Source organism: Erithacus rubecula (genome assembly GCF_903797595.1).
Source record: "Erithacus rubecula genome assembly, chromosome: 4".
NCBI lineage: Eukaryota > Metazoa > Chordata > Aves > Passeriformes > Muscicapidae > Erithacus > Erithacus rubecula.
In genome coordinates this window covers 24,042,284-24,057,917 of record NC_136686.1, presented here as the reverse complement: position 1 = coordinate 24,057,917, position 15,634 = coordinate 24,042,284, and the positions used below count along the sequence as shown (strand labels likewise).

Here is a 15,634-nt window from a genome sequence, read left to right as displayed (position 1 = left end):
ATCTAGAGTTTAACTTTGTACTTCAGCAAGTCACTCTAGATTTTGTGTCCAGGCAATGGAGAACTGTAAGTGCTTTTACAGTGAGACTCAAGTAGCCTCTTTTTGAATTATGCTTTAAGAGGAAATTTCTTTCCATAAAAGAATGAAGATGACTAATTCAGACTTCCATAATTATCAAATGGATATCATCACTGTTGCACTAGTAGAAGACAAATGTTTTATATGGAAAATAAAAAGGAATAAATTTCCACACCTGAGTAAATTAAGGATCAAGGCTGTTCAGTGCTGTCCAGTCCAGGTTCCAACCCAGCAGACATCTTGACAATATTAAAGATCAGTTGTATAACTCTCTGAATGCAAGCTGATTTAACACTGTATTTGTGAATCTCAGGTCTAAGGGAGAGGACTTTGACAGCATATGGAACCAGATAGTTTGTTCCAAAGAGATCTATCAGTACCTTATCATTACCTGCAAATAATGAGATCCTTACACAGAATGATCAACAGGATATAAAAGATGTTTGGGATAATGCTGCAATCTCAGCACAAAAGCAATAGGTTTAATGTGAAGAGTTTATAATTTCTTTGAATCTAGAATCTTTAGAGTTGCTGTTGCTTTGCATTTTCTCAAAGCTTAAAATTTTGCTTCTAAGTCAGATGTGTAACTATATATAACATTGAAAATTGCTTCTTTATAATTCCCACTTCTAAGTGGCTGCTGATTACTTATTTTCTGGTGGATATGAATGTTTATCACAAACAAAATTATTTTCTTGTACTTAGCATACTTAAAACTACTTTAAATTAGAAGGAAACAGTTGCAATTCTAACACCAAAGACCTGGAAATCCAAAAGAAAGAAGAGAAATAGTAGTGCTAAAACTAAATTCTGCAACTTTCCATATGCAGTATCACTAAGTACAAGATAAATGAACCTCATTTACGTGGAGATGAAGGCAATAGGATGGTAACTTCCATGGGACCATTGAAAGACAATGTTGACATATATTTATTCAGATGAATTTAAATGTGCTTTTGAATATTAGAAGGAATAAAACCTCTCTTGTAGTTCCTGCTGACCAAGAAAGGACTGGCTGTCAGTGTGCTGTATGAGAAAGAGTAGTCAGCTTGATAACCTTTTTACTGAAAAGGGATCATTTTTGGTACTGGAAACTGGTTTCTGTTCATCTGAAAAAAACCCCCGTGATTGTAATGACTGACAGAGAAATCCATATAGGCAAATTATATATACAGGTTATTTTTTTGCTTGATGTAATAGTCAGAAAGACAAAAAAAAAAAATCTATATGAGGTAGTGTCAAGAGGAGAAAATTTGAAACTATAAAAACATTGGGCAAAAGTTTTTTCAATTTTTTTTGAATTAGAAATGTACTTTGAGAATATTCCAAGCATTACATTAAAAAGCTCAACAACCATACATCATATTGAATAATCTGAACAAAGTGAACATAAACATATCCAAGAAATCCATTAGAACTACAACAAAAATAGGATAGCAAATTTGATATGCTCAATCAGACATCTATGACTGGATTAATTACTAACATAAGACAGACAGCATATGGAGAAAAGAAGATATAAGCTAATAAGTTTTATTCATTGAAAAATTATACAGAGGTCAAAAAATGGAATATATATATATATATATATATATATGTAAACTTTAGCTGCATGCCAGATACTCATTACTTCTTTATGTTTTTAATGAGGTAACATAGCAGTACCATAGAAAGCTATGAAGATTTCAATATAATAACTTCAATTTCTTATCCATATACTCTAATTTCCACAAAGCATGGTTTGCTGATTACCTGTCTTTTTGTCACCTACTCCTTTTATTATTTTTAGATATTTTTTGTCATATTTAGTCTTAGTCATAGGCATGGTATTTAAAGTAGAAAAAATATACAAAAAAAAGCTTTTCCTACATATATCTGTAGACTGATTTTTTCTCTTCAAAGAGCAAATACTTTTCAATATTTTCAACACTTAATACAGAAGAGTTTTGCGAAGTTATGCAGAAGAGTGTAGCTTGTGATGCAAAATATAAGTAAATAAAGGTGCATTTTCTAAAGACCATTTAGGTCTTTATTAAGTCCTATTGTCAACTAGGGTCTTAAATGTTTAAATGTTTCTTGTACTATCAGTATTTGACTAATATGTTTATTAATATATACCAGCAACATTTCTATTAACATATCATATCAACAATTAATGGTTCTGAGAAAGGTTTATTGACATTAGAAGTACCTGAGAAGAACCAGAATACAACTGGATGAGAAGCTGGATAAGTTTTATCTATTATCACAGTAAATACATAATTTAAAAAAAATTAATTATTTACTTCCATATATATCAAACTGTTGTTTTCATAAATAGTTCTCGCATAAGTCAAAAATTTTAACCTAAGATTTTCCCATGAAGAAAAAACAAGAAGCACAAAATGCAGAAATACAAATTCCACATCTAGAAAATGAGATACATGAACTGAAGAAATAAAATTTCTGTTTACCATAGCAGTCATATACTCAACTTCAAAATCCAGTAGAATGGTTTTTAAAATCTAAATATGTTGGTTTAAAATGAGTTGTTTTTACTGCATCACACTTCACCTTTGTTCAAATGAATATTTAATATGCAAACAAAGCTTTTAAAAGATAAATACTATTTTAAGAATGGAAAAATTACATCAATATAACCATTATTTTAAGAGCTGACTTACCTAAACTTTTATTATAGCATTTTTTAGGTTTCATTTTATGGGCCCTCTTCAGCATTAGCTGTGCAGTAGAAATATCCTTAAAGCCCCTAAGGGAAGAAAATAACTTACTAAATATTTCACGTGTATTATGTTACACCAGCTGCATATTATTGTATAATACACTTTTTGAAAAGAATACTGGTGTGTAGTACTGATCCATAGTATGAAAATTTCTGAGTTACAGAGATAGCTGCAATTCTTAACATTACATTATTGCAACTTATTAAGATAGTTTCCCAGACAAAAAAATAATTACAATAATTTTTAATTTGGTAGAAAACAGATTCTTCAAAAATGGAAGTTAAAAAAGCAAGCAAAAACAGCCAATCATATTATACCTATTTTTTGGAAGTCATTGTGTAAATAAAAGAGCTTAACATACCATTCTTCTGATATTTTCTCTTCTTTTTCAGACATAAATAAAAATTCCTTTTTTTCTTTCCAGTTAGAAAGCTGCAACATTGTTTCCTTCCCTGACCTGGAAACAAAGTATAAGAGCAGTATTGAAAGGTATATAAGTAAGAAAGGGTCTGGGTTTATACTATTTTGCAGCTTTTGTTATACTGCAACTTGTTTGTGCCTTTTGAAGGTACTTTTGAAGCTCGAATATAATACTAAAAAAAATAAAAATCCATTTTAATACTCCATGAAGGTTTTATCTTGGAGAATAATAAAAGTCTGCCATCAATTTGAAATGTTTACATTTCAATTACTTGAGGCATATTTCAGTCCTTTCACAGAATGCAGCTGTTTAAGAAATCCCTTTTAATCTTTATCTAGTCTTAAAGATCTCTATTTCAACATCTATTTTAAAACATATACAAAAAATAGAAGTTTTATGATTTATAGCCAAACTAAATAAATAAAACAACACATATATATTCTTATATTTCTAATTATGGTAGTCAATGAAAAATAACAACTGAATTGAATATATTTGGTTTTAGGAAGTAAATATATTTTAACTCCATTAATATCACATTAACCAAAAGTGGCAAAAGCATCAGAAAATAGCCTCTTCTCCTTTTCATTTTTTTGTCAAATTCAAATAAACTAAATACAATTTAAAACAATATAATTTAACTTACCTTCTATGAAAATGGATTTTTTCTGCAGAGTATGCATGTGGTCTGTTAGCACACTGACAAACTTCTTGTGGTGCTAATGGCAAACTATTTGAAAGTCCTCTGGAATCTGAAGGCCCAAAAGACTTCTAAGAGAAAGAAAAGGAATGCAGCTAATTGTCCCTGTAAGTTTGAGTTTAAAATATACAGGAAAACCTGCACCAGGTTTTGCAGAGTTTATCACTATAAATGAGAGGATTCTTAATGGTGATATGCCCATTACAGACCTCACTTTCAACTGACTGAATAGGACACAAAGGTGACTTTAGTTACACTTAACATCCCCAAATATAATAAATTGTACATTTATAAGACTCCTTTCTTTCTCCTAATTGTAGGAAACAAAACATTAGTAATACTACGCTTGCAATAAGAAGACAAAACCCCACAAACACAAAAAGCCAAAACTTCAAAGTTTATCAAATATCTAGCAGACATTAGAGTTCGATGACCTTTAGCTGTTTTGAAAACATTCAGCTGTTGTCATATAATGCAGATCTTAGAAATTTTAAAGTAGTTTGTCAACTAGTAATTTTTAATCCATTGCCAAATGTGCAGATGAAGCACATCATCTTTTTTTCTGCTACTGTGAAGTAAAGTGTTGAAATAAATCCAAAATAAAGAAAAAAATAAGCAAATGAAAGAAAATCTAAAAGAAAAATTGCATCTGGAGATGAGGAGGAAGTCTGAGACTTCTAAAAGTAATTGTGTTTTTAAGTCACTAAATTGTCGTATTAATCACCCCAGAATAGCATATCCTTAAGGAATGAATAAAGACTGAAGACTAAGTTGTTTCTGTGACATGTTACCTTTGGCCAGTGCAGCTGGTTTGAGAGCAGGAGTGTTTTTGAAGGGAAACGGGTGGAATCTAGAGTTAGCCATTCCTTCTCTAATGCAGCCTGCATGAATGAGCAAAGTCAAACAGTGCACTGATAAAATCAGTTTAGTTTTCATAACTCTTGCAAACTCTCTTTTAAATTGTCCTACATACTTTGTACACCTTTTCAAGCTGTATATCAGAACTGCCACCTGCAGAACAACCACACTCAAAGCACCTCTGGAGATGCTGTTTTATTTTAAACAAATCAGATCAACAGTACTTGAGGGTTGTGGAGGTCCTTTTAGGATTTTGGTTTTGCATAGGATGCAAACCCTCTTTCTCAAATTCCTGTATTTTATTCCAACATTTTCAGTAAATCCAAGTTATTATAAAAGAATGCCAAACTTTGAAAAAATACAGACCTAAAATACTTAAAGACATAAGGAACATGAAGAGCTTTCTGTTCTTTTTTTGACTAACAGAATTTTATGTCCAGATGTAGGTGTCTGATTCTGTCAAACTTGATTTTGTTGAACTGGCGAGTAATTTCCACTGAAATGTGGGACTAAAAAAGTAAATTCTATACAATGCCACACACTTCAATTACATAGTTTTATTTCTGATGTAATGGATTAAATGAGGAACTAAAATAATGGTTGGAATGAAGAATTATGATAGAATTTGTTACCAACTGGTTTCCTTAGCATTTTAAGATAGAATTCAGTTTTCTTTAATAAAAACAAACTCTAGACTATGTTTCAAACCTATATGACTTGTTTTTCTTCTAGGTCCTTGAGGCTTTTTACCATGTCATTTCAATATATTCTGATAAGAAAGAGAGTCAAATCATGACCACACAGTAAGCAAATATCACTGAAGAATTTGGCTTGACTTACAGGGCTCAGTCATTCAGGTTCTTCTTCAACAGTAAAGAGCCTGGGGTTCATTCTTTTGAAAACGTCTGCTTTAAAAAACTGAACTATCTTTTCACCATTCGTAAAATATTTCAGATTGTACTGATTTCTGACCCTGAGAGATGATCCCAAGTTTGGATACCTTACTCTGTAATTTGTGTAAAGAGGACTTTGTGTGGCCTTAGATTGGTGAACAAGATCTTCCAAGGCCTTTGAAATTCTGAGAGACAAAAGAATCATATTCCAGGTATTTTGAAAGGCTAGTTCAGGCACTGGTCACACAGTTTGGTGGCTCTAAAATCACTCTTTTTGCATCCATTCTGACCAAGCTTTGAAAAATAATGCTTGATTTTATTTTCATGTATTAAAATGGATGAATTCTTATATCTGATTGATTCCCTCCTTCTGGAAATCCCTGTTATTTGATAACAGTGTGTTTTGGGTTTCACTCCTTTATTTAATAAATCTGTAAAAATTCTATGCCCTCATTATTAACAGATAACTACTCTTCCCCTCCTCAACATTTCAATTCATGTCAAATATATTAAATTATCCATTTTATTATACCTCCTCTCTTGGGTAGTTGCATTGTTAAGAAATCTATGTAAATAAACTGCAGAGGCATGCAACAAATAAAATATATCACTTTCTTTAACTTTTACAGTTATCTGCAATCCACTAATTTACCTCTCTTCAGTGATATGATTATTCTTATGCTGATAACCACTGAGTGGTTTATTCACACAATTTTCATTTAAAAAAAATCCACTCCAAAAAGCAGACTGCAGCAAACCAAATCCCAAAGGTGATCAGTTGAAATATGTGACATCCATACAATTTGAACATAGAAGACTGACAAGTTTGTATCTTAGCAGAGACAAAGCTACAACAATTCAAGTTTTACAATTGCCTGGGCAGAAAGGTTAAAAAGAAAAGCTATGATAAAGTAAAACATTTGACTAAAAACTTCCAGTAAAAATAGGTATTGTTCCTCTTTGTGCTCTTTAAATTTACTTCTCAATTGCACTATGCAAATAATATTTTTAATTTTTCAGATAAGAATTTTTCACTTATTTTTCAAGACTAGGCATATAATCCAATCAACAGTGTTGGTATATGCAGGTATAAGAAAATAGCAAATTTTAGAAATTTTTCTTCCTCCTCTATTTGCAAAAGAATACAGGTGGGAGAGACGTAGATTTCCACTTCTTGTACAATTTATACATCAGTAAACTTAATCTGTGTGTACAATGATGTGTCCCTTATTTACCTGAGTACTTAAATGTCTTACAATAGCAGTGAATATTATCCAAGCTCTAATGTCAGATTTCAGGGCCAAGCCTCCATGCTGGCTAGTTGAAGTTTTACCTCTCTAATGAAATAGTTTGTAAAAGAAAACAAACAAACAAACAAACAAAAACCCCCAAACCAAACAAATCCCCCAAGCAAACAAAATATCAAAACAGAACAAAAATCCCCATGAGAAATAACACCCCAAATGTGTAGCCAATTTTTTTGGAACAAGAATCACTTAGGAGTACACTGATTGAATCCTTTTGCTTTATAGTTGTACCACAACCCAATTAAAGTTCATTACTCTTAACATTTTTGTTGAAACTTTTCTCACTAATATTTTCCTAGCCCAATGTTTGCCATTTATTAACTTAGTACTACTAGTGGTTTTATTTATTTTGTAGCCTATAAAATGTATTTCAATATTCTAAATGTTGAAAAGAAATACCAGTAATAATAAAAAAGTATGAACCAAAGTTATAAATATGCACAACAACAACAACAACAAAAAAAAGACAACTGATTTACCATTAAGTGCCTCTTTTACTCTTATGAATGTACAGCATATCATAAAAATATACCACACTGATGTTTGCTTTGTCCACAAAAATAAACACATAATTGATTTTCAAACACTCCCTTCCACTATGTTTGCCTGGACATTTTCACAGCACTAAGCTCAAGGAATTTCTGCATACATCTTCCCTATAAACAGTCCTAATGAAAAGTCTATCAAAGATTTACCAACATTTAAGGCTTAAAACTAAATCTGCTTATACTGATATTGTTCACTAAGATTAAAAAACAAACTGAGATGAATTACAAAGCAATTAAAATGACAGTTTTTGATTGCATGGTCTACACAAACAGCTATAGGTGTGCTATATTTATATTTATTTCTTAAGTCAAATTAAGTAATTTCCTAAATACTGAGGTATACAATGTGGCTTTACATATTTGTGCAAATCACATAGTTGATTTTATACATATCAGTTTATCTGAAGATATCTTTTATGCTTTCGTACCCTCCATACTTTATTTCTAGTGTTTTTTTCAAAAAGTCTGCATTAATAACTTTGTTTCAAGTTTTACAAACACAAAACATACATAGACCTTTCTAATCTTTGTTGCATCTGTTTTTTTGTTAACCCATCTGGAACAAATATTTTAATTTTCAAACACAACACAATTATCCATGGTACCACTCTTCAGGAAGAAGGAAGTGTGAACCTATTTGATGTTAAGAGTTTTCTTTCTAAATTTTAATAATGAAACTTTCATATTATTAGTTATTTACATTTATCCATTAGGATCAAGAATTTTTTATCCTGATTCACAATGCATTTTTGTCCTTTGAGACACTACTACTGCAGGGTTCCTCCTTTGATTGTGTAGCTCATTAATAAACTCTAGAGACTTGGGGATTTTTTTTTTTGTGGCATATTATATTTTTCATTTTGTTCCTCCTTCATTTTTCAAGTATTTACTCAACTGCTTCCCTTGCAAAATGTAATGACTGTTTACATCAAGCATCAAACTTCTGTAGGCTCAGAAACAGAATCCAAACCAACAAGGAGCAAAGTTATTGAGAATGGTTCTGCTAATTGGGTCTGGATGAGCTGCTGAAAAGTCTTAGTTGCAAATGTTATTTACACAGTCTAATCCTAGACATCTTTTATATGCTCTGGATTACATTCTGGAGCTAAATAATCTTTTATAATAGATCATGACTATACATGTAATTAGGGCTGTTCTGAGTCACATTTACACCATGAACAAAAACTAGTTCTCAGGACAGTGTCAAACTTACACTCAGCTTTGAAGTGCTTCTACAAGTAACTGTCCAAACTGTGAATAACACCATCACATCTTGCCTTTCATCTCCCTGAGATCAAGGAGGATCACAAGAGCATAATCGAAACCAAACCAATTCCTGAAACTGTACTATGGCTTGAAGCAGAGGATGCAAAAAGGCATTAACAATACAGGCTGAAAAGAAAGGCCAGCATTTGACATGTAACTGTTCTGGTCAGAGCAAATATCCATCTACATCAGTACTCTGCTTCCAGAAGAGTTCAGTAGCAGCTGCTTATGGAGAGAATGCAAAAAGCTGGACATGATGAGGACAATCCTTCCTTTAGTACATTCTTTTAGACCTTGGAAACTGGTAGTTTAAGGACCTTCTGCCAAAATCTAGGGAAATATTCCTCACCCTAAACCAGTAATCTAATTTCTAACAACAAATGCAACTATCTAGTCAGCATGTTTGCCATGTCATCTCTATGTCAATCTACAAAGAATGACAATCATGTATACGACTCAGGATGTAACTGCTGAAGTGGTGGAGATTAACTCCAAAAGGACATCATGTTGGATGCCACGGGAGGTTTCCAAGCGTGGTGAACCTCAGAATCACCACCTAAGAAAACAGTAAAAGTATCTTTGAAAATCAGACAAAAATCGCTCCTCGTATTTCCTTTCTTCTTTCACCCCCTCATTGACTCACTGTTTTCAGGACAGCAATGGTTTAGTCAGGAAAAAAAAATCATTGATATCTAAGTGCATTTATTTATATGGTATTTTAAGATAAAAACAAGTAATCTACCCAAAAATATAGAAAAGCAGAAGAAAGCTAATGTCCAAAACACACTGTTAACTAAGAGTAATGACTGGCTTCTGATCATTACAACCTAACAGGAAGAATGGCAAGAGAAAAATAAAAAGGATCTTCTATTAGAAACAGTATTTCCACATTAGAATTTCATAGAAATAGTGTGTAGAATCCTCTGCTTTGAAAAAAGATTCACCTTCATCCAGTTCACCTGCCTGGTTTTAGACAACAAGTTTTCCTGTATTTCTGCTCCCCTCTGTGAGGCCATTAGTATCATCCCAAGGAGGAATAACCAATTTTCAACCAGATGTTACAAAGTATCTGGCCTCTCCATTCGGTTTGTTTTCAATGAGAATACCATGTAATTAAACAAATAAATTAATCAGAATCAATATTTCCATTAGTCTTCTCTATAGAATAAACATTTTAATAAAGTTCTTTAGGCTAGTGATGTCCTTAATTCTACTTTTTTTTGTGAGTGTTTTTAAATAATGCAGTTAAAGTCTTGTTTACTGAAAGACAATAAAAAAGGTAAAAGCAAAGACAAGAGAAAGGCAGAACCCTCAACACCATTCCATGACTATTTTAAATAAGCTTACAAAAATTCTTTTGGGGCAACACATTCCAGACGAAGAACTGCTTTTCCTGATGTTAAACATCCTGTAGGTTAGATACTTGCTTAGGCTAGGAGGAGGCGTGGTGAGGCAGAAGGATCTTATACTGAAGGTTAACCCTCTGGATACTCACAGCCAGCCCACTGAACTGTCTTTCATCTGGCAGAAAGCCGTAACTTTTTCTCTTGGTTCCTGGCAAACATATTTCACTCTGTAAGATATTTCACTTAAATATCACGCTAGACCAGGACAATGTATTATATTTCTTTTAAAACTAAATTTATTTCTGCCAAGGCCTGAGTATTTGCTGGGAATTTCTTCTCTTAAATTCTAAATAAGTTTTTAAAAATTTCTTAAGAAATCACAAATTTTTAGCTCTTATAACTGAAACAGAAGAACCAGACTGCTTTTCTATGCTCTTTTGTATATTGTTGATAGACTGTGATTGAAAACTTCCTTTGAAATTAAAGATCTGAATATATTTGTGTATTTAGCTTTTTCTTTCATCCAGTCCTTTGAGGAATCAGATTACTCTATGGACTAGTTTTTCTGTGAAACTCAAGTTCATGTGTAAAGCTTAGTTCAATGTTAGGACGCTGAACAGCAGTTCAAATCCAGACTTTAGAAATAACTTCCAAAGCTAAAAAAAAGGTCAGATACGAACATCCTCAACTGAATCTTCTATTAGCTGCAATATTATTCCACTTAGGGTACTACAAAAATTCAATCTAAAAGCTCCCATTCACAAAAGCATTTAACAATATTATAAAAAAAAATGCAAAATCTTTTAAATTAGCTTAGAGGACATACATTTTACAGAAAATATATCTCCGAACTTCAAGCAGTAGGAAAAATAGTCCTTTTCTCTGAGTTTGTCTTCCAGTATTTTCCACTTATTTTATGTGCTAAAAATAAATAGGTTAGCACCCTAATAAAGGTTATTTTAACCTTTGGCAATGCTTCTCTTTCAACCTTGTCTTTATAAAAGACAATATATATACATTAGAAATCTGGATACAGCTGCATTCTTATGACTGTTAAAACCAAACAAAGTTTCAAGCCAAAAAAAGTAGCGAGTATCACATGAATTCCAGGGAAACACTGCAATGATTAATTGACCTCAGGAGATTTTATAGACTTCAAAAAACTGGTTAATTACTAGAGTACATTCTTGTAGGAAAATAAGAGGACAAGAAGAGTCAATTTCTAAGGAGGATGTATTAATGATTACTGGAAAAATCACATTCTGTTAACAAAAACATTGAAGAAAATTTTATTGTAGAATGCGTTCTCCAAATGTAATTTTTCCTAACTTTTTAATAAGCTTGAAAAACTAGCTGTTCTCTAAAATTCTAATGCATATATATATATATATATATATATATTTACATTTAATGCATGTACCAATGTGTTTACTCTACACAAACGGAAATAAATGAGAAGCCATTGTGAAAAATTAAATTAACAATGAAAATTTCGAGGAACACAAAAGATTTTGTTCAAATAAAAGGTTGAATCTCTATATACATAATTAAATCTCAAAAAGTCTGAATCTTATTGTAGTTCATGTCCATCATTCATGACCTATGTGACCTAAACTTTTCTAAATTGCATTTTCGTCTTACACCTGACAGTGTTCAAAGGAAGCTCTGTGTCCTTTCTTTGAACACAGGAATAAAAACTAAAGATGGGTATATGGTAACCTCAAATTCAGAGATTAGACATGATTCAAGTAAGCATCAGAAATGTACACCTGAAAAGTCTTTTGAGATATAAATCCCCACCCATCTCAATAAGCATCAAGCTCTTGGAACCTTCAAGCCCCCGTCTCAAAATGAGTCTAAGACCCCAGATATTTCCCCACTAAAATAAACAAGAACCTTCAGGACTTCTCTCTGACTCTGGCACATGACAGAAATTTTTGCTGCTCTGTCTCTATAAACCTTTTCCCAAGCTTTTATACTTCCATGAAAACAAAGAAACAAAACTTTCAAGAGGCAATGAATTAAAAACTTTTAAAAAAAACAGCCAACAAACCCCTCAACCCTATCTCTTAAATACTGTGAATTCAAAGAATTTTGAAGGAACATAACCCAAAATGTTCAGCTTAGATAATGAATACTAAAACACAATAGAAAAGAAAGCTGTGCTTCAGCTTGCAGTTTTGTCTAAGGAAGGGAAGTAATACAGAAGCACAGGGTAATAAAAAAATAGACTAGTCCCAAGTTTGTAGTCATTTAACCTTTAACATGTTTCAAAGTTCAGGTCACATGAAAGTTTAGATTCAATTTCAAGACAACTTTTCCTTTTCGCTTGAAGTCCCTATTTCGGGAACAAGAACAAAAAAGGATTTGGAAGCTAAAGAGCAAAGAAGGGCTAAGTTATAAACATAGATTTTAGATTAGATTAACAAACATCTAATTACACTACAAAATCCTTCATTCTAAAGAGGTACATCTAAATCATCTCTCAGATTCCCTTATACTGTCCTCCTTATATGTCTGTAGCACCGTCTCTTGTATTTGAAATAAAATATCCACAAATGAATCTGCAAGTTGAAATTTGTTCATTCATAACTGTATTCTCAAGAGCTTAAATCTTTAGGGACATGTAATGATTCTTTGGGATCTTTACCTGGTTTATGAAATGATCAGTAGCTACTCCTATATCCATATTTAAAAAAAAAAGGTTTTAAGTATTTTTCATACCAAAAAATTACTAGACTGAGTAGTAGGACAGTTTTTATCATTTAGGACTCCTTAGCACACTCTATTCTGGACAAACTAGACAGAAACCTAAATAGTTCTCAGCTAAATTAAGACTGTATTATAGCATATGAGGTGTTTGGTGTTTTTTACCATTGTTTGTTTACACTGTTAGAAACTAAAGCACTGCATGAAATGTCCATTATGACTGCACATCCCTTTCTGTGGGACTGCTTCCTAGCAAGTCAGACCCTAGCCAGCAGTATTGCTCATGTACTGGACTTTGCACTTGTTTTTGAACATTATGAAGCTCTGGTCAGCCTGTCTATCTGGCCTGTGCAGATTGCTCTAAAGAACACTCTGATCCTGAAGCATGGCAACCACTGCCCTCAATGTAGTGTCACCTGCACACTTGAGATGGCATTCTGTTCCATCATACAGGTAGCTTATGAATTTTTTTACTGTTTTGGTCCCCCTACCATCCATGATGGGCTCCATTAATTGCTGTTCACCAGTAAAAATGTGCAATTTTGCACCACAAAACACAACTATTTGAGCCTGATAGTGAAGTCAATTTGCCAATGACCTCATTGTATACTTTTCCAGCCCATACTGCAATAACTTTTGGAATAAGACTCTGGGAGACAGTCAACTGCTTTGCTAAAATAAAGGCATGCAATATGCACTGTACTCCCCTTATTTCATAATGCCAGTCACCTTTTGACAGAAAACAATGAAGGTGATGAGTCCTTGGTAAACCCAGGCTAAATTTTCACAATTACCTTTTTTCATGGGTTTAGAAATGGTTTCTGAATGTATTTACTCCAAGCATTCCCAGAAAGTGAGATAATGTTGATGGCTTCTAGTTCCCTGGAACTTCTTCAGTTTTCTGAAGATGAGTGCAATCTCTGCTCTTTTCCAGTCACCAGCAACCTCCCCATTTGCTGTGATCTTTCGAAGATGATAGAGTAACCTCAAAATGATATCAAGCAGCTTGTTAAACCCCCTTGGATGCATCCTATGTATTCCTTTGGACTTGCATATGTCCAGGGGGGTTAAGTTGTGCTGCAATTGGATAACATCTTCCTTCTTCTAAACCCAAAGGATTTCAAGCTCCAGGCAATGAGACATGCAGAGAGTTAAGTGTAGAGGATCACAGAAGCTGACATCTCACATTCCTCTTTGGTTCCTCCATAAGAAATGCAATTTAACTCAATAACAATATTCAGTGAATCAATGGCTTATTTTCACAGAGCACAGACAAATCAAATAGGTAAGCTCCAGAAATCTGTAAATAGGGACTATTACAAAATCTTTTTTAATGGAAATCAATGTATGTGGACATGTTAAATATTAGGCATTTAACAAGATATTTTAAACATAATCTATATCTATACCAAAACAGTTTCAACATTACATAAAAATTAAAGAACTTAGGGAAGATCTATTCAATGATAAAAGATCCTTAGCTCAGCTTTTAAGACACTGCAGATGGAGATGTACTTATTGAGAAGAACCTATGACTGTATTATTGCTTCCATTTATAATGACACTTTTGGCTTAGAACAATTCTCCTTTGAGGCTACAGTAGTGAGTAGAAACTTCAAAGAACTAAAGCTTTTTTTTTTTCCACTTACATATGTTTTTCCATTGCTTGCCTTGCTTATTCAATTTTGATGGTTCTCTTTAGAAATACAAGAATAGGAATAATAATTAATGATATCACTATTCTTTGGTACGTCATAGAAGCTAAATGTAATTAAGAAAGGCACTACACCATTTGCAACATATAGGTTCCAAATTATACCTGTAGTTCCATACATCCCTAGTAGGCTTTCCTTAGGGAAGTATTTGTTTGAATCTGACTATTTAACCACGAACTGGGTAGAGACAAGTGATGAAGACAGGTTTTGTTTAAAAATTAACAGCATTTCAGGTGGTAGGAAGAACTGAGATCTCATGGTGGAAGACCAGAAAGCAACCAGAGCACATTGTTCATGAGCTGTGAAGCTGGAGTGTTAGTGACAGCTTTTAGTAGCTATGATTGTGTTATCTGAGACAACTAGAAAATTACACTATCAGCACTGCTGAAAAAAATAGAAGTTTTATACACCTGCAGATGCCACAGACTATAAAAGGCATGCAATCCACTAACACAGCAGCTGAAGCAACAGGAACATATCAAGTGATTATTGATAAACACTCAAGAAAACAGATTGATCCTCCAATACATTGCTTAGGAGAGAGTTTTTTCCTCCTTTTTAAAAGAAGGGTACGGATCTAATGAAATTTTCAACAGACACTTTTTTGCTCTTCTAAAACACTGTAACTTTACCTGAAATTTGATTAAAAAAGGATCATATTCTTTGCAGTATACAATACAGAATGCCTGAATGCTGATCTGACATTTTTAAGCAATTACAGGAGCTAGGCATACATAAGAGTGTCAAGATACAAGAAATATTATGGGGATCTTCTAATCCATGGGCTACACTTATTTCCTGGCACCAGCCAGAAAACAGGAATCACTGTCACAAGCTCACAATCATAAGCTCCAGTCTGAGACAAACCACATTATGGAGGATTATCAGAAAAGAAAACAAAACACATCATATGGGTCTAGTTTGGACATATGATAAGAAAATAAAAGATGGGAGACATGAGGAAATTATTTTTTTCTAATTACTGTTTACTTATTAAGAGTTAGCACACATGAGGTAGTTCTTACTCTTCCCACTCCTCAGAAAAGAAAAAATGAGAAGAAAGAAAAATG

At 32.9% G+C, this 15,634-nt stretch overlaps 1 protein-coding gene across 3 annotated transcripts in view; it reads right to left on the bottom strand.

The window, feature by feature from the left end:
- LRRIQ1 (leucine rich repeats and IQ motif containing 1) overlaps nucleotides 1–15,634 on the bottom strand; it is a 101,571-nt gene that overhangs the window by 44,907 nt on the left and 41,030 nt on the right. For all 3 annotated transcript variants that reach the window (XM_079304970.1, XM_079304971.1, XM_079304972.1), the window contains 4 exons: nucleotides 4,714–4,803; nucleotides 3,869–3,993; nucleotides 3,163–3,258; nucleotides 2,742–2,827 (listed from right to left, as the gene is read on the bottom strand). In XM_079304970.1, the coding sequence (XP_079161096.1) occupies nucleotides 2,742–2,827; nucleotides 3,163–3,258; nucleotides 3,869–3,993; nucleotides 4,714–4,803 (397 nt within the window). The remainder of the gene's footprint in view (nucleotides 1–2,741; nucleotides 2,828–3,162; nucleotides 3,259–3,868; nucleotides 3,994–4,713; nucleotides 4,804–15,634) is intronic.